The sequence below is a fragment of the Gracilinanus agilis genome, chromosome 4 (genome assembly GCF_016433145.1).
Source record: "Gracilinanus agilis isolate LMUSP501 chromosome 4, AgileGrace, whole genome shotgun sequence".
Lineage (NCBI taxonomy): Eukaryota > Metazoa > Chordata > Mammalia > Didelphimorphia > Didelphidae > Gracilinanus > Gracilinanus agilis.
The window spans coordinates 363443574-363463713 of record NC_058133.1 but is presented as its reverse complement, the minus strand read 5'-3'; the positions used below and the strand labels follow the sequence as shown (position 1 = coordinate 363463713).

The following is a 20140-nucleotide window of genomic DNA, read 5'->3' as shown; positions in this document are numbered from 1 at the left end:
AATATGTGTCAATGGGGCAGTTAGGTGGTCCAGAGGATAGAATGCCAGGCCTGGAGTCAAGAACTGACTTCAAATCCAGCCCCAGACACTTACTAGCTATATTATCCTGGGCAAGTCTCTTAACCCTGTTGGCCTCAGTTTCCTAATCTGTAAAATGAGCTGGAGAAGGAAATGACACTTCAGGATCTTTGCCCAGAAAACCCCAAATGGAGTCATGAAGAGTCAGATAAGACTAAAGAACAACTCAACCACAACATGGGATAGACACTGTGCAAAACACTGGGAATCCAAATACAAACTAAAAAGAGCATCCCTACCCTCCAGAAGTAGGGAAAGACAGCACACAAAAGGCAGCTGAAAAGCAGGGAGAAAGGGGACTTTACATGTAAACATACATAAGATCAGATATAGTTTAATCCCTATAGTTTTCTTCATCATTCTAGTCTCAAGGCCAAGAAGATGGATAGATGGAATGGAAAAGAGGCCCCAGCTCCATGTAGCTAACCAGAAAAAATGTATTATCCGTGGACTGATAACTAAGAGTAGAACAGAATACATTTAATCTTTGAAATTAATTTTTTCCCTTTTTCTAAAGGTGAAAAGGTCAGTATCATCAGTAAAATTTGGATTGGACTTTATGTCTCCATTATTTCCTTAAGGCTCATGTGAACGTGACAGTAGGAAATGGTAGAAATAAGAATAGTGATTGAATCACCACTTTTTTCCTTCTTCAAAGCCCTGTCTTCCAAAACCCAGTCTCCTAAAGCCCCTTCCATTTCGAAACTCAATTTCTAAAGCACTTCCATTCGACATCATCCAGTCAGCCTACTCCCACAGGAAGGATGTTTACAGACTAGAAGAATGGGTTATCTGAAGAGCATTTTCAATCTAAAAAATAAAAACGTTACAAATATGAATTTCACAAAACCTAGGTTACTAGGACCTGTGTGAATGTGGGTAGGTAACTCACTCATCCTTCAGTGAAATGCGGTTTCCTGACAAAATGAAGATGATAAATAGTTCCATGGGCACTCAACAAAGGTGATATGAAATGAGCAATTCCATGATTTTCCAGTTTCCAGTGGCTAGAAAATATTGCTAAGGTTCTAAGCTAGCCAAGTGTCTACATGAATGGAAAATATTGTCCAGTGGGCAGCTGGGTGGTTCAGTGGACTGAGAGCCAGACCGAGAGACAGGAGGTCCTGAGTTCAAATCTGGACTCAGACACTTCCCAGCTGTGTGATCCTGGACATGTCACTTCACCCCCATTGCCTAGCCCTTACCTCTCTTCTGCCTTAGAACCAATACATTGTATTGATTCTAAGACAGTTCAGGGAAAAAAGAAAAAGAAAAAAGAAAAGTGTTGTCCAATCTAATCTCCCAAATACCAGTTTCATGAGAATTTAAAAGTCTGGCTTATGAGAAAAAACAGAAAATAAAATGCTTATTGGATACAGTGACAAGTAGCCCACTAACACAGCCACCATCAGTATAATTATATACTAACTGTGTCCAGAAGTCTTGGAAAGGTTACGTTATTAAGACAGATGAAGTCTTCATGCGATTATAGGCAAAAAAAAAAAAAAAAAAAAAAAAAAAGTATGAGATCGGCTGTGGGCAGTATATTTGACAGTCTTTCATACACTGCAGGCCTTGTTCCTGGGGCCTTACAAAGCACCTCTTGAGGGGGAAAACAAGATACTCTTTGTAAATAAAGTTCATGCGTTTGAGTAATGAAGTCATTTTCCAAAGTTGCAGGGAATGAATGATATTCTTCTTACATCCCTGCTGGGGGAAGAGAGAAGTAGCTGTCAAGATCAAGAGGGGCGGACCTGGGAGTTTGAAGTCAAGCTATTACTCTCCGGTTTAATTAACAAAACAACAACAAAAGAAACAAAAACAAAACCCCACAACCCAGCCCTGTAGAAAATAAGAAACCTTGGTCAAGAGAACGGGCACTCTGCCCTTCTGTTATTTGGGATAGGCTAAATCTGGCCCCTTTCCCTAGAATCTTTTTCCATTCCTCTCTGTGGCTCTTAGAGAGAGAGAGAGAGAAATTGGCACCTTTACTAAATAAATGGTAGATTCTTTTTTAAAGCAATCTGTGGGAGCTGCCTATTCATCTAGAGCCATTGGACCATCTCCAAACCGGGAAAGGTGATGATGAGGGTCAAGGGGAATGACCAGAGCACAGTGTCTGACTGGCAGAGTGAGAGTGGGAGGGTCTCAGAGCCAAAGGTAAAAGGGAGTGATGTGACCGCCTGAAGGAAGCCAGAGGCAGAATAAAGAGTCAGTCTGTATCCTGACTAAGGGGAGATAAGGTGGCTGGGGAGCGAGTGGGGCTTTCCTGGAATACAATCTGCATTTTGACACTCTCCATTTAAGCACTGCCCATCTGTATATTATTCAAGCAGACTAAGGCAAAGGAAGAGCGACAGGCAAACAAGAAGGGGGAGAGGGGGAAAGGGAAAGGGAAAAAGAGGGAGAGAGAGGGAGAGAGAGGGAGGGAGGGAGAGAGAGAGAGGAAGAGAGAGAGAGAGAGAGAGAGAGAGAGAGAGAGAGAGAGAGAGAGAAACTTACATGAGAGAGGAAGCAAAAGACTCTCCTTCTCCCCCACCCCTCTCTCTCTCTCTCTCTCTCATTTTTTTTTTTTTAATAAGAAGCTAGCTAGGCTGTCTTGCTGTCTTGAAGTGCCACATCTGGAAACTACAAACCGAAAGGAAGTTAAAATAACTGAGGGACCACTGAACCGAGGGGGGCTGATTGAAGAAGGGGGTAAACAATTACAAAGATCTTACAAGACCACACTCCTGGATGTAAAAGAAGGAAATGGCTTTGATCTGTGCCTGGTTTCATGTTTTCCCTATACTGCTCTTCTTGGGATGCTTCTCCTCCAGCACTGCAGCGGCGGTGGAGGGCAGTGCTTTCCAGTTTGACATTGAAGGTAGTTCTGCAGGCAGCAGGCAAGACTCGGCAAATAACAGAGAGCCATCACTAGCTGTTGGAAGTTCGGTGCCTTTTGCTGAGGTATAGTAACTCTTATAGCTCTCAAGTGAAAACTTTCTCCTGGCATGTCGAGTGTGTTTCCCTCCCTTCCTCCTCCCCTCTCTTCTTATCCCCATGCCCCCGTGATGTTCTCACCTGCATTAAAGTCAGCTTTGAAAAGTTTTATCAAATGAACAAGAGAATTTCTGTGGGGATGGCTCTCCCAGCCCATAGATTATTTTTTTCAGATTACAAAAGTCATGTGCCTTCTGCTGCACCCCACAATATGACAGAGTGGTACGGGGGCACTGGGTAGTGGTAGGAAGCCCCCAAGTTTCTTGCCAGCACTCAGCACAAAGACAGGCCCTGTCTGTGCAATCCTGCCCCAATGTACCTACATCCCTTAGCCCTCCCTGATCGACAATGACTCGTCCCAGACTCCAACTTTCAGTCAAGTTTCTGATGTGTAAAGAAAATCCATTGTCATACTATTGGTAATATTGATTCTTTTCTATCTTAGATGGCAGATAAGTTCTCTTCTAAGAGGAGATGGGCAAGGAGAGGGTCAATTGTGAAAGGATACCATGTTGCTTACTTCCTCTATGGGTCACCTTTAATAAATTGTCTGAGTTGGGTGGGACTCAGGTTCCTTCACTTTAGAATACAGAGGTTGGACTAAATGACCTCTCAGACTCTTTCCAATTGCAGATCTATGTTCTTCCTCTGTAATGAAGTCACTGTGAGTCCCAAACATGGTGCACAAAGTTAAGATTACCAAAAATAGTTAAAGATCACTCCTAGGTTTTGTTTTTATATTAAAAATAATCCTCAAACTGCAAAATGCTGTCAGGGTCACATTGATCAAAAAGTCTTTTGCTTGAATGTCAAACGTTCATTTTTGTTTAGGGGGAAAATAGGCAACAACAACAGAGTATAGAAATTAGGTGATGGAGATTGGTCAAAATATAAGAATAAAGGGTTGAGAGGCCCCACAGGTCTGACAATCCAGTATGTGGGAGATGGCAAGTAGGAAGCAAATGAAAGTCACTAAAGTGTAGGAAAGGGAGGGAGAGGGGGAGAGAAAGGAAGAGAGGCAGACAGACAGAGGAGAAGGATGGAGGGAGAGACAGATGGGGGATAGAGAGACAGAGAGATATAGAGAGAGACAGAGAGGGGGAATGGAGGGAGAGAGAGCAGAGAGAAGGAGAAGGGGAGCGAGAGAAAGAGGGAAAGAGGAGAGAGAGAGAGAGAGAGAGAGACAGACAGACAGACAGACAGACAGACAGAGAGAGAACAAGACCCAAGTGGCTACATTAGCTGAGAAGTTTGCTAATGTCACAAAAATCTATATAGAATCATAGCTCTAAAGTTAGAAGGAACCACAGGGACCATCTAATCTCACCTTCTTAAATACAAGGAAACTGAGGCACAGGGAAATTAAGCGGCTTGTTCAAGATTACATAGGTAGAATAAGCATCAAAGACAAGACTTAATCCAAGTAGAACTCAAAAACCAATTACACTAAAAACTCAGATCCTGATTGCACTCATGCAAAAGCATGAGAAGTACTTCCACAAATCCCCATATTTTGACTCCAAGGGAGAAGGGCTCCTCCAGTTAAGAAAATCCAGTTAATGGAATTGACCACACCAGCAACACTATAGGGTAGGAAATGTGACCTACATGAGAAACTAATGAGCATGAACTATGGTCAATTTAATATCTCAACACTGGGGAGCGAGCCGGGGCTTGGATATACTCCATAATGTGGGGAGTGAACCTCCTCTTCACAGGCTTGAAATTAACCACTGGGAAACATTATCTCCACCTGTTGCTTACCAAACGGAAAGTCCCTGAATGAAATGCCTGCTCATGGGAGACAAGGTCGAATATGCTGAATACATTTTGTCATGAGTTTCCCAGGATGGGGGGTGAGGGAGGGAGTGGAGTGGGAAACCACTACCAGCAATGTATGCCTATATTTAGAGAACATAAAACTAAATGATGAAACTAGAAGCAAATTTCACACATAATCAGATACAGAGTTGATTGGACTGGTGCCACCTTATTGTCTTATTGTCACAACCTCTCTCAGTTTCCTAATTTGTAAAAGGGGGATAAAAAAAAAGCACCTACATCATAGGATTAAAGATCATTTGATGCAATATTGGTAAAGTCCTTTATTAGCACTCACTGTGACTTTAAGATGGTTTCCATCTTCATATCTATGATCCTATGAAAATAATAATGATGAGGATGATAATAATGACTTTAAGCTCTTTCATCTGTTTTCAAGTTTTCTTTCTACTGGGTGCTTTTGGCTTCCTAGCAAATTCAATCTTCTTGTAAAAGTTTTTTACCTGCCAACCAGAAAGAATGTCCCATAGGAAGTTAACTTCATAATACTGTTTGATTCTAATAGTGCTTTAATTTCCCTAAAGAAATGGTTCCAAATGCTAGAAGAGGCCAGTGGTTTTCTGCAGCTGACAGACAGATGCCCTTAGTCATTCCAAACAGAGTCAAATTATATGCTGGGGGTAGTGGGGAGAGAGATGACTGTGGTAGTTATGTTTCCACTACATATTTTCACATAATGCCTGATGTTAGACTGATCCCACAAAGAAGGCTGGTCCCTTGCCACAATGTTTATTATTCCCTTCACAGCCAAAATGCAAACAGACCTCAAGCCATGTACTTTCCTCACCTTCAATAATAGTTCAACTACATGGAAAAATCATGAACACTACATGTTATGCTTGTACATACATATACACATGAACTATGGTGGTGTGTTCATATATTATCTATACACGTATATTTTACATGTGTGTTGTATAACACATATTCCATGTATAATTTATAATTATATGTTTCATATATTCCATATGTAATGGAAAATTATATATACTATTTTTTCCATGAGGGAAGATTTGAGACATGGATAAATGGCATGTCCTAAAAATATATTCCCTTTTATTGGGTTGAGCTTTATATGAATGATTTATTCTCATATTCTCCTGGGTCTCAAGTACCACAAGCACTTCAAAGGCAAGGGAGAGCATGACTAACAGAGCAGAAAACGGGGCACTCAGGATTGAATGAATGCCTTCTCTCTGCCTTTCATTTTCTCTCAAGTCTTTATGAACTTGATATGATGGATGGTGCTGTCTGGGTCAGAATGTACACTCCTTTTCTCCTAGAATGGACTTCTAGGACGCTGATTTTTTGAGACAAAAGGAATGGGTCAAACGTCTCTTACTAGTCTAAAGTGTGTTGTAGGGAAAGGGATGTCCTCCAGCCTTGTAATGAAAAGTTTGACAGAACCACTATTTCTGTGTAGATGTGAAAAGTTTGGGTTTGGAAAAATAGAGGGAAGAAACAAAACAGGCATAGAGTGAGGATGTAGTGGAAGAATGAACTGTCTTCCCAGCAGAGAAAACTGGGACACTGTAACATGGCCCTTCCCAACACTCACCCCATAACATCAGTTCACCACTGGTTGGTCAACAATTACCCACATTTATTCAGAAAATGGTAACCACACTGAGAGTCAACTGGACGTAATGGAGAGGTCACTGCAGACCAAGTTCTAGGCTCAGCTTCTATATTTGCTAACTCTATGGTCACTGACAAGGCAATCATTCAACTTCTTTGAGCCTTTCCATCTGTGAAATGGAACATAATATTTTTAATACTTAACTAGAAGGACCAGATGAATCAATGAGGCAAGAATTTTAAAAATATATTTCATAATTGTGTAATCCTATCTGTGCAAATGTTCTTTAAAAACAAGTAATTAGAAGCATATGTTACAATTTTACTCTGAAATAAAAATTTCCATCCTACTGTCTTTAGTATGTACAAAAGAATTCTGTTAAATGATGGTCTTTCAGCTTTGGTCCTTCAAGGTTGTCTTAAATTCTAATCCCTTTAGTTAACTCGCTGTATTATTATGATACTATAAAACATGGCATAAATAGGAAACTAGGAGTCTTGGCTCCACTTCCTAGGAGCTTTATCATAACTGAAGTAATTAACTTCTCTGATTCTGTTTCAAAATAGAGATCATAATATTTATGAGAGGCAGGCTGGTGTAGTAGAGTGCCTCTTGAGTCAGGAAGGCCTGGATTTAAGACCCTTCTTGCCATATATTGATTATGTGATCACACAAGCCATTTAATCTCTCAGTGCCCCCAAGCAATCTTCTAGGGCTATGGATTGCAGAATCATAATCTATCTGTAGTGATAAGGGGAGTTTCTTTACCAGAAGCTGCCTAGACCAATAAGATTCAGCTTTTTGTTATTGATTTCTTTCAGTCATAACTCCATTTGGGGGTTTTCTTGGGAAAGATACTGGAGTGGGGTTTGTCATTTGCTTCTCTAGCTCATTTTACAGATAAAGAAACTGAGGCAAACAGGGTAAAATGACTTACCCATGATTAAGCTGGGAATCTCTGAAGCTTGATTTGAACTCAGGAAGATGAGTCTTCCTGGTTTCAAGAATAGCATTCTATCCACTGTGCCATATAGGTCCAGACAATTCTCATCATCACTACTACCAACTCCGTCTTTACTTTCCAGAGTTGTTATGAAAGAGCACTCACTATGTAGACATGAGCTATTATTGTTATATTGAACAGCTAAGCCTAGTTATACAAAATGCCCTGAGAATTAGACAAATTCTGAGAAGTTTTTTTTTTGTTTTTGTTTTTGTTTTCTGACGCTACTTTAACACTCATTCTGGAACTCATTGGAAATAAGTTATTCTCAATTGCCTATCTCATGAAGTCATTCCAGCTCTCCAGACTTGAAAGAAGGGAGTCCTTTCTCCATCTTCTTTACACTCATTCCACACATCCAATCTGTTGCTAAAGTCTGCTGATTGTACTCCTGCAACACTTCTGGAATCTATCATCACCTTTCCAATCAGGCCAGCAGCCACTCTAGATCTGGACCTTATTACCCTTTGCTTAGACTATTCTAAGAGTTTCCTAACTGGTCCTCCTCCCTGTGAATTATCATCCCTTCCATCTACTTCACAGAGGTGGCAAGAAATAAATATCCTAATGCTGTGCTCTAATCACGTCATCCCTCAACACTCAAAAACAGTGGTATCCCAATGATGAGTGAATAACATAAGCATGATATCCCTCCAATCTTACTTTCCAGCCTTGACTTCCTCTTCTCTATGTATTCTACACTCTGGCTAAACTGGACTGTTCTTGACTATCCCTTCCCAGTCCATACTGTTTTCTCCCATTTCCATATTTACTCATATTGTTCCCTATGGATAAAATGAGTGCCGCCTTATTCTCTTTCTATTGAAGTAATTCTCTTCAAAGCCATCATTAAAACTTTAAAAGCATCTATTATGTGCCAGATACTATACTAGGTACTGACAATATAAAAACAAGAATGAAACAGTCTCTGCCTTCAAGGAATTTACAATCTAACCTAGCTGCCCTCTCGAATTTTTCCCTGTCCTCAACAGCTGAAAAATATTCTCTTCAACCTCAAATTTTTCAGGATTGAGAAATGTCAGTCCTTGTCTGGTCCTCTCTTTTGGATGTCAATTCAACGTTTATCAAGAGTGTACTGTGTGATACAGTTGTACTATGTCTTTGGGATACTATGATAGGAAATCATTGCATGGTCCTCAGGAAGTTCTAAATTATAGCAATGAGTGGTGGTTTTTAAAAGGACAAGTTTTAAAGATCTTACTTCCAAAGCAATAGCAGTCTCTAGGAAAGGATGAATTTAGGAAAGGATGAATGGAAAAATCAGATTGTTAGGGCTGGGAGGAACTAAGAGGCTCTGCGGTCCAAACTCCTCATATTACAGCTTAGCCAACTAAGAATTGGCAGAGGTGAAAGGGCCTTATCCAACATTATATATTATGCATCTTTCAGTGGCAGCACTGAACTGGAACTTAGGTCTACTGCTTCTCAACCCCTTATTCTTTGGGGATAAAAGACCATCAATTAGGATGCTATTCTTCAAAGATTTGGAAATATTTTAAAGTAAATTTAACATTCAAGTCGAATAGCAGATACTGAGCATAGACAGTATGATTAGCCCAAGTTGTGTTGAGATCACCAAAGAACTGAGGTAATGCTTTCTTTTATCCATGTATATCTAAAATACGTAATATCTCAAAGCTCTAGTATCGCCAACATAAATAAATTTCTATTTATGTATTTTTTCTTTGAACCATAATATAACTTCACTTTGTAAGAGTGACAACTATTTTTCCCCTATAAATACCAATGCTTATTGTCTCCATCTTGGATAATGTTTCAATTTATTCTAGATAGTATTTGTCATGGCACTATGTTTAAGGAGAGATCTAATGAATGCTGTCTCTCAACAATTAGTTCCTTTGTTCAAGTTGTTTTTATAAAATAAAAAAATCCTTCTTCCTATAAGATCCATATTTCTCTCCAATCTAATAAGAGATGGCTTCAAGACATGAAAACCAAACAATTCATCAGTGTGTGTGTGTGTGTGTGTGTGTGTGTGTGTGTGTGTCTGTCTCTGTCTATCTGTCAGTCTGTCTGTCTCTCTCTCCTCTTTCTTTCTCCCCCCTTCATTCCTATTCTCCCTCTCCCTCCCCCCACTCCTGATAGTCTATCCCTTTCTAAGCTGTTGGTCAAGTCATCACCAAAGCTCTTTTGGAGAATGGTCTGTGTTCTTTCCCAAAAACGTATTATTCTATAGCAAATTTGGTTTCCTCCAACAATTAATTATTCATTCAAAGTCTGCTTTTCTCAAATGCACTATCTTTTCAGGATAAAATGTAATTAAATTCAACAAGTATTTATTAGGTGTATACTATGTATATATGTCTATACAAGACACACAAGCATATACTTGGGAATACACAGACAAACTCCCCCCAAAAGAAATTTTTTCTACCCTCGAGGAGTTCGAATTCTACTGGAATGAAAAACATATCTTTAAAAAAATAAAAATGAAAACCCTTATCTTCTATCTTAGAATTAAGGACTAGGCAGTTGGGGTTAAGTGGCTTGCCCAGAGTCACACAGTTAGGAAGTCTTTGAGCCCAGATTTGAACCCAGGACCTTCCATCTCCAGGTCTGGTGGGCTCTATCCACCTAGAGCCACCTAGCTATCCTATGAAGAGTATATCTTCATGTCAATAGTCACAGTGCATGCCTTTAATTCCTGCTGCTGGCAAGGCTAAAATTTACTGCTAAAAGAGAAGGAAGGCCAACCAGACCTATAGATAGATAGATAGATAAATAGATAAATAGATAAATAGATATATAGATAGATAGATAGATAGATAAGATAGATAGATATGTATATGCATACATGTGTGCATGTATATATGTCTATGTATGTATACATGTAAATACATGTGTATATAGAAATATAGATTTTTGTATACATATACATACATATATATGCATCAAGCCAGGGTAAGGGAGAGTATAGCTTAAAACTTGCCACCTTTCCCTGTTTGAACTACTCTCTTTGTAGTTCTCAAGGGATACTTTGATCAGAACAGCATAAAAAAAATAGATTTTCGGGAAGTAGGACACCCCTGAGATATTAAAGGAAAAATCCTCTAATTTCTTTGTAATTAAATTCCTTCCTTCCCATACCGTGCCATTCAGGCAGGTGGTCAACCAAATTCTCTTTCTTCAGGGTTCTTATCTCAGCTCAAAGGGATCACATGAATAATGGTAAAGTGATTTAAAACAAAAAACTTTGAATCATTGATTGGTTAGCATCATCTGGAAAGAGACTAATGCTAAGAGTTTCAGAAACATGGTTATAATCAGATACTTTCGAATCACCAAACTTTCTGCATTTCTCAACAATTTCATTTGTGTTTTGTCCAAAAAATTCAATTCAGTTCCATTCAACAAAGATTGTTTGAATGCTTTGTAATAAAGACAAAAATGAAACATTTCCTTTTATTGAGGAGCTCATATTCTACTGGGTAAAGGTGGCATTTCATTGAAATAAATTTAATATACATTGGGAAGGTCCATCAGAATGCCTATTTATACATGTGAATTTATGAAGAGTTCTTATTGGGACTTGGTCCCAAGGCACTGAAATTTAAAAAAAAATGATAGCTTTAGTTCTCCTTCAACAGGCAGAATCAGTGCCATTCATTAGACTATAAACTTAGAGTTAGAAATTATCTTAGACATCACCAAGTCCAACCTCTTCATTTTACAGAACAAGAACCCAAGTCCCAAAGAGATTGAGTAACTTGACAGGCCTATATCATTTGTGTCTGAGGCAGGATTCAACCCCAGGTCTTTCTGATTCATGGTGTAGCATATAGGATACTGAGTCAGGAAACCCAGACTCAGATTCCACTTTGAACTCTCACTAGCTATGGGACTACTTTACCTTTTCTATGCCTTTCTGTTTTTTATAATATGGAATTTTGATGATCTCTATGGTAACTTCCATCTTTCAATCTATGATCCCATGATTCTGTAGGACCCCATGTCTAGAACTCTATCCACACCTTACTGCCTATTTTAGCAACAAGTAAGAACTATTTTGTGTGCTTGTGGTTAGGGTTGGTTTCATATGTATAGAGAGCTGGAGAAAAAGAAAATCCATGCACCAATGTAGATAACAATTGTTCTATTATCTCCTTCATTTCCTATCCCAATTCTGCTTCTGACTGCCCGGACTTTGCCACCATGTCTATTCACTATGGAAGTTCCCTCAAATCCCTCTACCTCTTCCCCCTTTCTGTGAGTTTCTCCTAAATTCCCCTTTTTTGTTCAATGATCCAGGCCAGCCACTCTTCACTTCTCTATCAGCTATGCTTCTGATACTCCAGACTTTTCCACTATGCTTCAGTAGCCTTCTCACCTGGAAAGTTTCTTCAGTGTCTTTAGTCTTCTCACCCTCCCTCCCTTTTTGGCATTCTTCTCCCAAAAGCAAGTTCCTTCCAGAAACTTCATTTTGTAGAAGAGCCCAAGCCAGACATGTTCATTCTTCTCTGGGCTCATCTTCTAACTCTCCAGACTTCTTCCTCCACCATGCCAAGAAGGACTGTCTTTCTGTTGGTATTTTTATCCCCAGCACTTAGCATCATGCCTGGCACAAATTAAGTGCTTAATAAATACTTCTTGACTCCATATGCCTTGCAATTTCTAGTTTTAAAGAATTGTTCAAGGGTCTGAGTAGTTATACAATTTGCCCAGAGTAACATAGCATTTCTCAAAGGTGAGACCTGGAGCTAGGTTGACCTGACTCCAAGGCCTCCTTTATACACTATGCCATGCTGAAAGAATAATTCATTTTAGTAGGAAGCTACCAGAGGGTGTGTTCCTACCCTCCAACACAAAAAACATTGTGATACCATAGATGAAACCTTTCTGGGCCTGCTTCCCAAAAGGTTTCTTGGGGTCTCTAATCATGAGCACTGGTAACCCTACTGGAATCTCTATTCCTCTCCTATAATATGTATCTCTCACCTTCCCTTTTACCTTCCCCTTCCATTCCTTTCCATTCCTTTCCCTACCCTACACTATATTAGCCTACCCTACCACCCCAGGGCCTTGGGTAGGAACTTCCACTATTTAACCATAGGACCTCTTCCGCCATGTTTCTCTCCCTCCTACTCAGTCCATTGCTTACCCCTGGATCATTTTTTGGTGCTTGCCACAGATACAGGAATTACTAGTTAGGTCTCTTGGCAGTATCCTCTTCTTGGCTGCCTTTTTTCCTCCTGGTGTGGTAGAGAGTTAAGTTCTGGGAAACAGTTCACTGAAGGGAAGTGTAACCACAGATGTTTGTAATTCCAACTTAAGTTTCTCATCAAAGTCCTAATGAAAATCAGCTGCCAGCAGTTCAGCCATGAATCCCACAGTCTTTTTATCATGAGAATCTGGGAACAACAGCATTCCTAGGCTGAATGGGAGTGGGAATTTTTATATGTGCAAAATTATGTCTTCAGAGTGGGGGAAAATACTGAGTAAGGCAAGTTCTAGTAAAAAGAAATAATAATAATGGCTCATCAGAGAAAAAGATGCTAAGTCTCATGTATTCGGAAGAATTTGTTGGTCTGCATTTGGGATTCTGATGAAGTCAAGCTTCCTAGTGTTTACCTAAGTGGAAAAAAGCGTCTACATTTAATACTCCATGAGAACCAGCGGGAAGGATGACTTCCATAACAATAGCAGCTGTTTCTAGGGAGCTCCTTGCAAATGTTACCAATAATGTGGAATGAAAAGGGAATCTGAGGTCTGCTCAGGCTCCATTTATTGGGACATTTGTTTTTCAATTATGCTTCCAGTTAATCCAAGGCAACTATTTTCCTTTAAGGAAAACAATGATCCCAGGGAGTAAAACATCTCTTTGATTAAATCCTATTCTCAAAACTGACTGATATCGAATATTGTTTATCTCTGTACCAAATAGCATAGAAACATGGGGATTCTGGAATTAAGCTGCCTTGGTAAAAGGAGACATCAGCTTAAAGAATGACTCAAAAGGGATTTCAGCAGGGGGTGGGGGGAGAAGCCAGCAGCATTCAAATGAAGTGTCTATTCAAACATCTTTGCATTATGAGGGCTGGGGATATGGAGGGATAGCTGCCTAGCATCAAAATGCAAAAATAGGAGGTGAAGGCAGGGACTTTAGTGCCTAAACACAGCTGTAGATCTTCTAAGCTCCTTTACACCCAATACAAAGAAAATGCTTTCATAAGAATTTTGGACATCTAAATGCATATGTGTATGTCTATAAATGGGGAGAGGTGGAAGATATGTGTGTGGGGGGGTGTGGGGTGATTAATATGATTAGGTATAATATATTTCAACAAAATACAGTTTAACAATAGGAAATACAATATTATCTTCACTATTGATGATCTGCCTTAAATATTAGGAATAAAAATTAATTCCAATAGTAAAAACACATTAATAAATATGTAGTCAGAATCCTCTGTGAAAAGTAATTGTGGCATATTATGATGAATTGGAAATGTAAAATATAGTAATAATAAACTTGTTTTATATTGGAGAAGGGAAAGTGAGATAAACAAAGCATGAAAAGTTGTGTAAATGATCATTGACAGTTAAGTTCCAAAATGACTTCAATCAATCAACATTTACCTATTATGCTATGAGCCAGGCAGGCAGGTAGGTAGTACAGTGGATAGTGGGTCAGGAAGACCTGAGTTCAAATTTGACATTAGACACTTACAATATCTATGAACCTTGGCAAGTCACCGAACCCTATTTGCCTCATCTCTAAAATGAGCTAGAGAAAAGAAATGGCTAAGTATTCATGCCAAGAAAACCCCAAATGGGGTCATGAAAAGTCAGACACCATTAAAACAACTGAACAACAAACTGTGTGAGTAGTTGAGGATACAAATATTAAAAAATCGAAAGAATCCCAACTCTCATGGAGCTTACACTCCACTAGGGGAGAGATCATGGACCCATATAAATATATACAAAACAAATTTCAAAAGGTTATTTAAGAGAGAAGCACTAGCCACTGAGGTCATCAGAAAAGGCTTTGTGGAGAAGGCAATGCTGAAGAAGAATCACACAGGTAGAAAAAGATATCAGGAGTCACATGTGAAAAAGGAGCACACCTGAGGCATGCAAAGACACAGAGATGAGATAAGGCATGTCTTAGATGGAGAATAGAGAGAAGGTTTATTTATTTGGACTGTAGAGTGTGGCAAGAAAAGTAATGCAGATGAGTCTGGAAAGATAAGTGGGCATGACGTTGGGAAGGACTTTAAAAGGCAAACAAGGATTTATAGTTTTATTGTACAGGGAAGGGAGCCAGTGGAGTTTATCAAGGAAGGGAGTGACAAAGGAAATTCAAAGTATGATCCCTGCAGCTTACTTACCCCCTGCTATGGTGCAGAATCTAGAATCTGTTAGACTTTATTTCAGGTGATTGTTCAGGTGATCCCATCATAATGATGCCCCATCTCTCATTTAGTTCTAGCAAAGATACTAAAGGCAGCAGAATTGTGAAATTCCAGAATAATGAAGTCACGAAAGCTTTTCTCAGATGTCCACCTGCCTAATTTGAGACAGCAGGATGGCACAGTAAATAGAGGACTGGACCTGAAGTCAGGAAGACCTGAGTTCAAATCCAGTCTCAGACATATATTAAGAAAAACTTACCATCTTTCTTCTTCACTTTCCTCATCTGTGAAATGGGGATAATAATAGCACCTCCCTCTCTAGACTGTGAGAATAAAAAGGGATATTATTTGTAAAGATCTTTGCAAACCTTACGGTATTATATAAAAGCTAGCTATTATCAATATATCTACTGCGGAAACTGAGAACCCAAAGTTAAACCACTAACTACTAGCAGACCCAGTACCAAAAACGAGTTGTATTGTTTTATAAGGCCCAGTGTTCTTCTTATTCTATTTTAAATGTTTTGCTTGTTTGTTTTCTTAGATTTTAGACATAAGGACAATTAAAGGAAGATAGGTACATAGCTTTTAGTGAGGAGTTGTGAGCTTTACTTGTCCTATTTTCTCATCTTTACTCTTTAATATTTCTCTTTATTTTAGGTTAATTTCTTTACTGTTCTTTTTTTTTTAAACCCTTGTACTTCGGTGTATTGTCTCATAGGTGGAAGATTGGTAAGGGTGGGCAATGGGGGTCAAGTGACTTGCCCAGGGTCACACAGCTGGGAAGTGGCTGAGGCCGGGTTAGGTTAATTTCTCATTAAGGAATTATTGTAGAATGTAGTATGATGGGAAAAGCATTAAACTTTTCTAGTGCATGTTCCCCTAGGATCCTTTCCACTCTATTCACTTTGTCATGCTCCCTCTCATGATCCCATAAAACTTTCTGGTTGACAATGGGCTTTCCTCACAGCAAGGCAGGGTAGCAACATTTAACAAATACGACCTGAAGCCTAGAGAGGGAAAACAACTTGCCCAAGATGATAGGAAACTTAGTGACAGAACAGGGTTTAGAAGACAGATGCTAGGCCTAGTCACCATGACCTAAACAATTCATAAAGATCTGTAGCTCCTGAAACTAAGGATGTAGATGTGTGCACGTACATACACTCTCGCTTCCTGCCTCTTCCCACCATGTTCTAGGGCTCTTTGCCAATTAGTTGATCAACACCTGCTCCTGGCTTTGCAGGGAGGCTCAAGGACAGAGCTATGGAGTAACAGGAAAGAAATGAAAAGAGAACAGATTGGAAAAGTCTAGGGTGATGACATGGAAAAAATGAGAATAAAGAGGGAAATTCCAAATGACAAATGTCCAGAGATGAGAATATGTCTGAACTGATTGTAAAATAAGTAGGAAAATAGGGAAAGATTTCACTGGACATGAGACAAGAATTGACCCAAATGATTTTTCCATGCCTACCTTTTGAACATATTAGAACACACAATGAGTTATTAAAAATAACAAAGGGTGGGAATCTAGCCTGGTCTTCTCACTGATCTTCAGTCACAATGATTTTCCCTCTGATTACTTTCTTCCAATGTGGCGGAGCACAATTTTTGTCCAAAGCCTTTTGAAGAGAGAATCTGGAGGTTTGCAATTAAATTAGAAGCCACTATTTGTCTAAGGGGCAAATAGGTGGCATAGTGGACAGAGTGCTGGACCTGGAGACAGTCTCATCTTCCTGAATTCAAGTCCAGCCTCAGACACTTCCTAGCTATGGAACCCTGGGCAAATCACAAAAATTCTTTTTGCCTTGTTTTCCTCATCTGTAAAATGAGCTGGAAAAAAGAAATGGTAAACCACTCCAATATCTTTACCAAGAAACCCTGAATGGAGTCACAAAGAGTTTGACATGACTGAAACAGCTAAACAACAAATGCATGTCTATAATACAGTGCTTTATAACTGCCCATTGGCACTGACCCTGAGGTAGCTTCAATCTGACAAAAAGTAGCATTCTGATTTTAAATGGACTCAAGAAAAAACAAGATATGACCTATTCTCAACAATATATTTTTACTTATGCCTAAAAATTAAAATCATCATTCTTTTCCTAAAAAAATTTTCCCTCTCAATTTCGCTACTTCTGTTGGCACTCCCATCATCCCAGGAACACGGGTTAGAAAACCTAGAGTCATCTTTGAATTTTTCCTTTCCCTAACGTCCCTCAACTAATCACTGAGCAAGTCCTGTCATTGCTACATGCGTAAGAATGCTAAATCTATCTCTCTTTTTCAATGCTGTTGCCACAGTTTTCTAGCTCAGATCCTTTTTACTTCACAGTATCAGAGGATTTTGTAATCATAAAATTACAGTTGGAAAAGAAATTAGACATCATGTAGTCCAGATGGTTAAGCCCAAGATTCCACATTCTAGTAAGTGATAGGCATAGTAGATAGGAAAATAGATTTGGATTCAGAAAGTCCAGATAAGGTTCAAGTTCTTCCTGAGTCACAATAACAAGTCACTTAACATTTCTGTGCCTCTGTTTCTTTGTCTGTAAAATGAAGGGGCTAGACTTGATGGCCTTTAAGTTTATGAGTCAGTATTATCATTGAGGCTGTTTTTANTGGAACCCTGGGCAAATCACAAAAATTCTTTTTGCCTTGTTTTCCTCATCTGTAAAATGAGCTGGAAAAAAGAAATGGTAAACCACTCCAATATCTTTACCAAGAAAACCCTGAATGGAGTCACAAAGAGTTTGACATGACTGAAACGGCTAAACAACAAATTCATGTCTATAATACAGTGCTTTATAACTGCCCATTGGCACTGACCCTGAGGTAGCTTCAATCTGACAAAAAGTAGCATTCTGATTTTAAATGGACTCAAGAAAAAACAAGATATGACCTATTCTCAACAATATATTTTTACTTATGCCTAAAAATTAAAATCATCATTCTTTTCCTAAAAAAATTTTCCCTCTCAATTTCGCTACTTCTGTTGGCACTCCCATCATCCCAGGAACACGGGTTAGAAAACCTAGAGTCATCTTTGAATTTTTCCTTTCCCTAACGTCCCTCAACTAATCACTGAGCAAGTCCTGTCATTGCTACATGCATAAGAATGCTAAATCTATCTCTCTTTTTCAATGCTGTTGCCACAGTTTTCTAGCTCAGATCCTTTTTACTTCACAGTATCAGAGGATTTTGTAATCATAAAATTACAGTTGGAAAAGAAATTAGACATCATGTAGTCCAGATGGTTAAGCCCAAGATTCCACATTCTAGTAAGTGATAGGCATAATAGATAGGAAAATAGATTTGGATTCAGAAAGTCCAGATAAGGTTCAAGTTCTTCCTGAGTCACAATAGCAAGTCACTTAACATTTCTGTGCCTCTGTTTCTTTGTCTGTAAAATGAAGGGGCTAGACTTGATGGCCTTTAAGTTTATGAGTCAGTATTATCATTGAGGCTGTTTTTATACAAATGAGACACACTCATGGAGACACAGGATTTACAATAGCAAGTAATAGGATCATATCCCCATATACATTCTAGAACCTTAATAAGAGTTGAGGTGTAGCCACATAGCTACTCCTCTTGGGAACTAATTGACATGCCAGTAAGCTGAAGCAACCAGACCCAATTCAGGGGGGGAAGAGAGAGAGAGAGAGAGAGAGAGAGAGAGAGAGAGAGAGAGAGAGAGAGAGAGANAGAAGAAGATGATGATGATGATGATGGAAGAGACAGAGAGAGCCTAGAGAGACTTATGAGCTGTTTGTGGTATACCTGGGCTACAATATGATCAGAGAATTGGAAATGGAAAGGAGCTCAGAGGCAATCTACTTACTTTAAAAACTCAATTATTTTACATATGATGAAACTAAGCCAGAGAAGATTAAATGATTTGCCCAGAGTCATAAAAGTAGTCATGTCACCTGTGGAATTTGAACTCATAGGTGTCTCCTTTGCACTTATTTTCTCATTGATATGCCTTATTTCCTGAATTCTAACCTCTTTGAGTCCAGAGATTTATATTCTCAGGTCCTAAAACTCTTCATATTTGTTTGTTTTACTCAGATCTATAACTTCTTCAGGGTAGGGAACTCTTAGTATGAAAACTCCTACTGATGCATATTGGTTACTCCTCTGTAAATGAATAGTCTTAGAGAATTACCCCCAGCACTGAATGGTTAAGTGACTTGCCAATGTCCCAGAGCCAGTGTGTCCTAGAGACAGGACTTGAAAACAAAGAGCTCATCCAACATCTATCTATTAAGCTTGTCATGAAACAGCAGCTTAATAAATTATTTTTAGTTAAATTTTAATTGTGTTGAATTAAATTGTAATTTTAAATAGACCTTAAAGCTTACAGTTGCCAAGTTATGACAAGGGTTCTTGTTTGGTACTGATGCTTATCTCAAGTTGCCCAGTTACCAGACCCCCAACCTGAAGAAGTGCCTTCATGCATGTAATAAGCATCAAATCAAGTTACTGCTTTCTGAAATCTTATAGTTTTGAAAGAGTGACCCACAGCTTGCTACAACAGTGCCTTCCACGTAGCAGAAAGTCAATAGATATTTGTCCAGTGAATGAATGAATGAATGAATGAATGGGTGAATAAAATAAAAGATCAAAGACAATAACACATTCATTCAGGATTTTCAACCCTGTACTTCACACTGTAATAGTAACAGTAGAATCTCTGTCCTAGGGGGGGGGGTGGACACTTTTAAGTAGAATATTGCTCATAGAATTCAGGAAATGGCTGAGATATGATATGATATTTCCATCAGTAGGACAGGGTTGTCTTAGCAACTTAAGATAATATGCATGCAAGGGATGAGGATTGTGATATCTGTCCTAGCCCATGACAATGCTGAGGCATGGGATAACCAATTCCAAAATCTAAAGTTTTAACAAATTCATTTCTAAAATTTCTATCTGGTTAGATATTTGAGCAAAGGAGTTATTTAAGGGATAATGAGTTCTATTATCAATAATACTTTACTACCTGTATAGGCAAGGACTTACTGCTGAGAGGTCCAATTCCACATAGCAAATATCCATCCTTTTTAAAGGGCTCCAGCTTTCTGTGACAAATAACTCCATATTTGTCATTCAATAGAAGTATTCAAGGGAAGCTGGACACCAGCTCCCAGCATGCACCACTGGCTGCCTGGTTCCTTATCTATAAAATAGGAGGTTGCATTAGATTATCTCAAAGATTTCTTCCAGCTCTAACAATCTAAAATTCTA

At 39.0% G+C, this 20140-nt stretch overlaps 1 protein-coding gene across 2 annotated transcripts in view; it reads left to right on the top strand.

Annotated features, from left to right (window-relative positions):
* The first annotated feature begins 2553 nt into the window (after positions 1-2553).
* The window catches only part of LAMA4 (laminin subunit alpha 4), a 211411-nt gene continuing 193824 nt past the window's right edge, over positions 2554-20140 (top strand). For both annotated transcript variants that reach the window (XM_044676736.1, XM_044676735.1), the window contains exon 1: positions 2554-3027. In XM_044676736.1, coding sequence (XP_044532671.1) covers positions 2830-3027 — 198 coding nt within the window. In that variant the 5' untranslated portion in view covers positions 2554-2829. The remainder of the gene's footprint in view (positions 3028-20140) is intronic.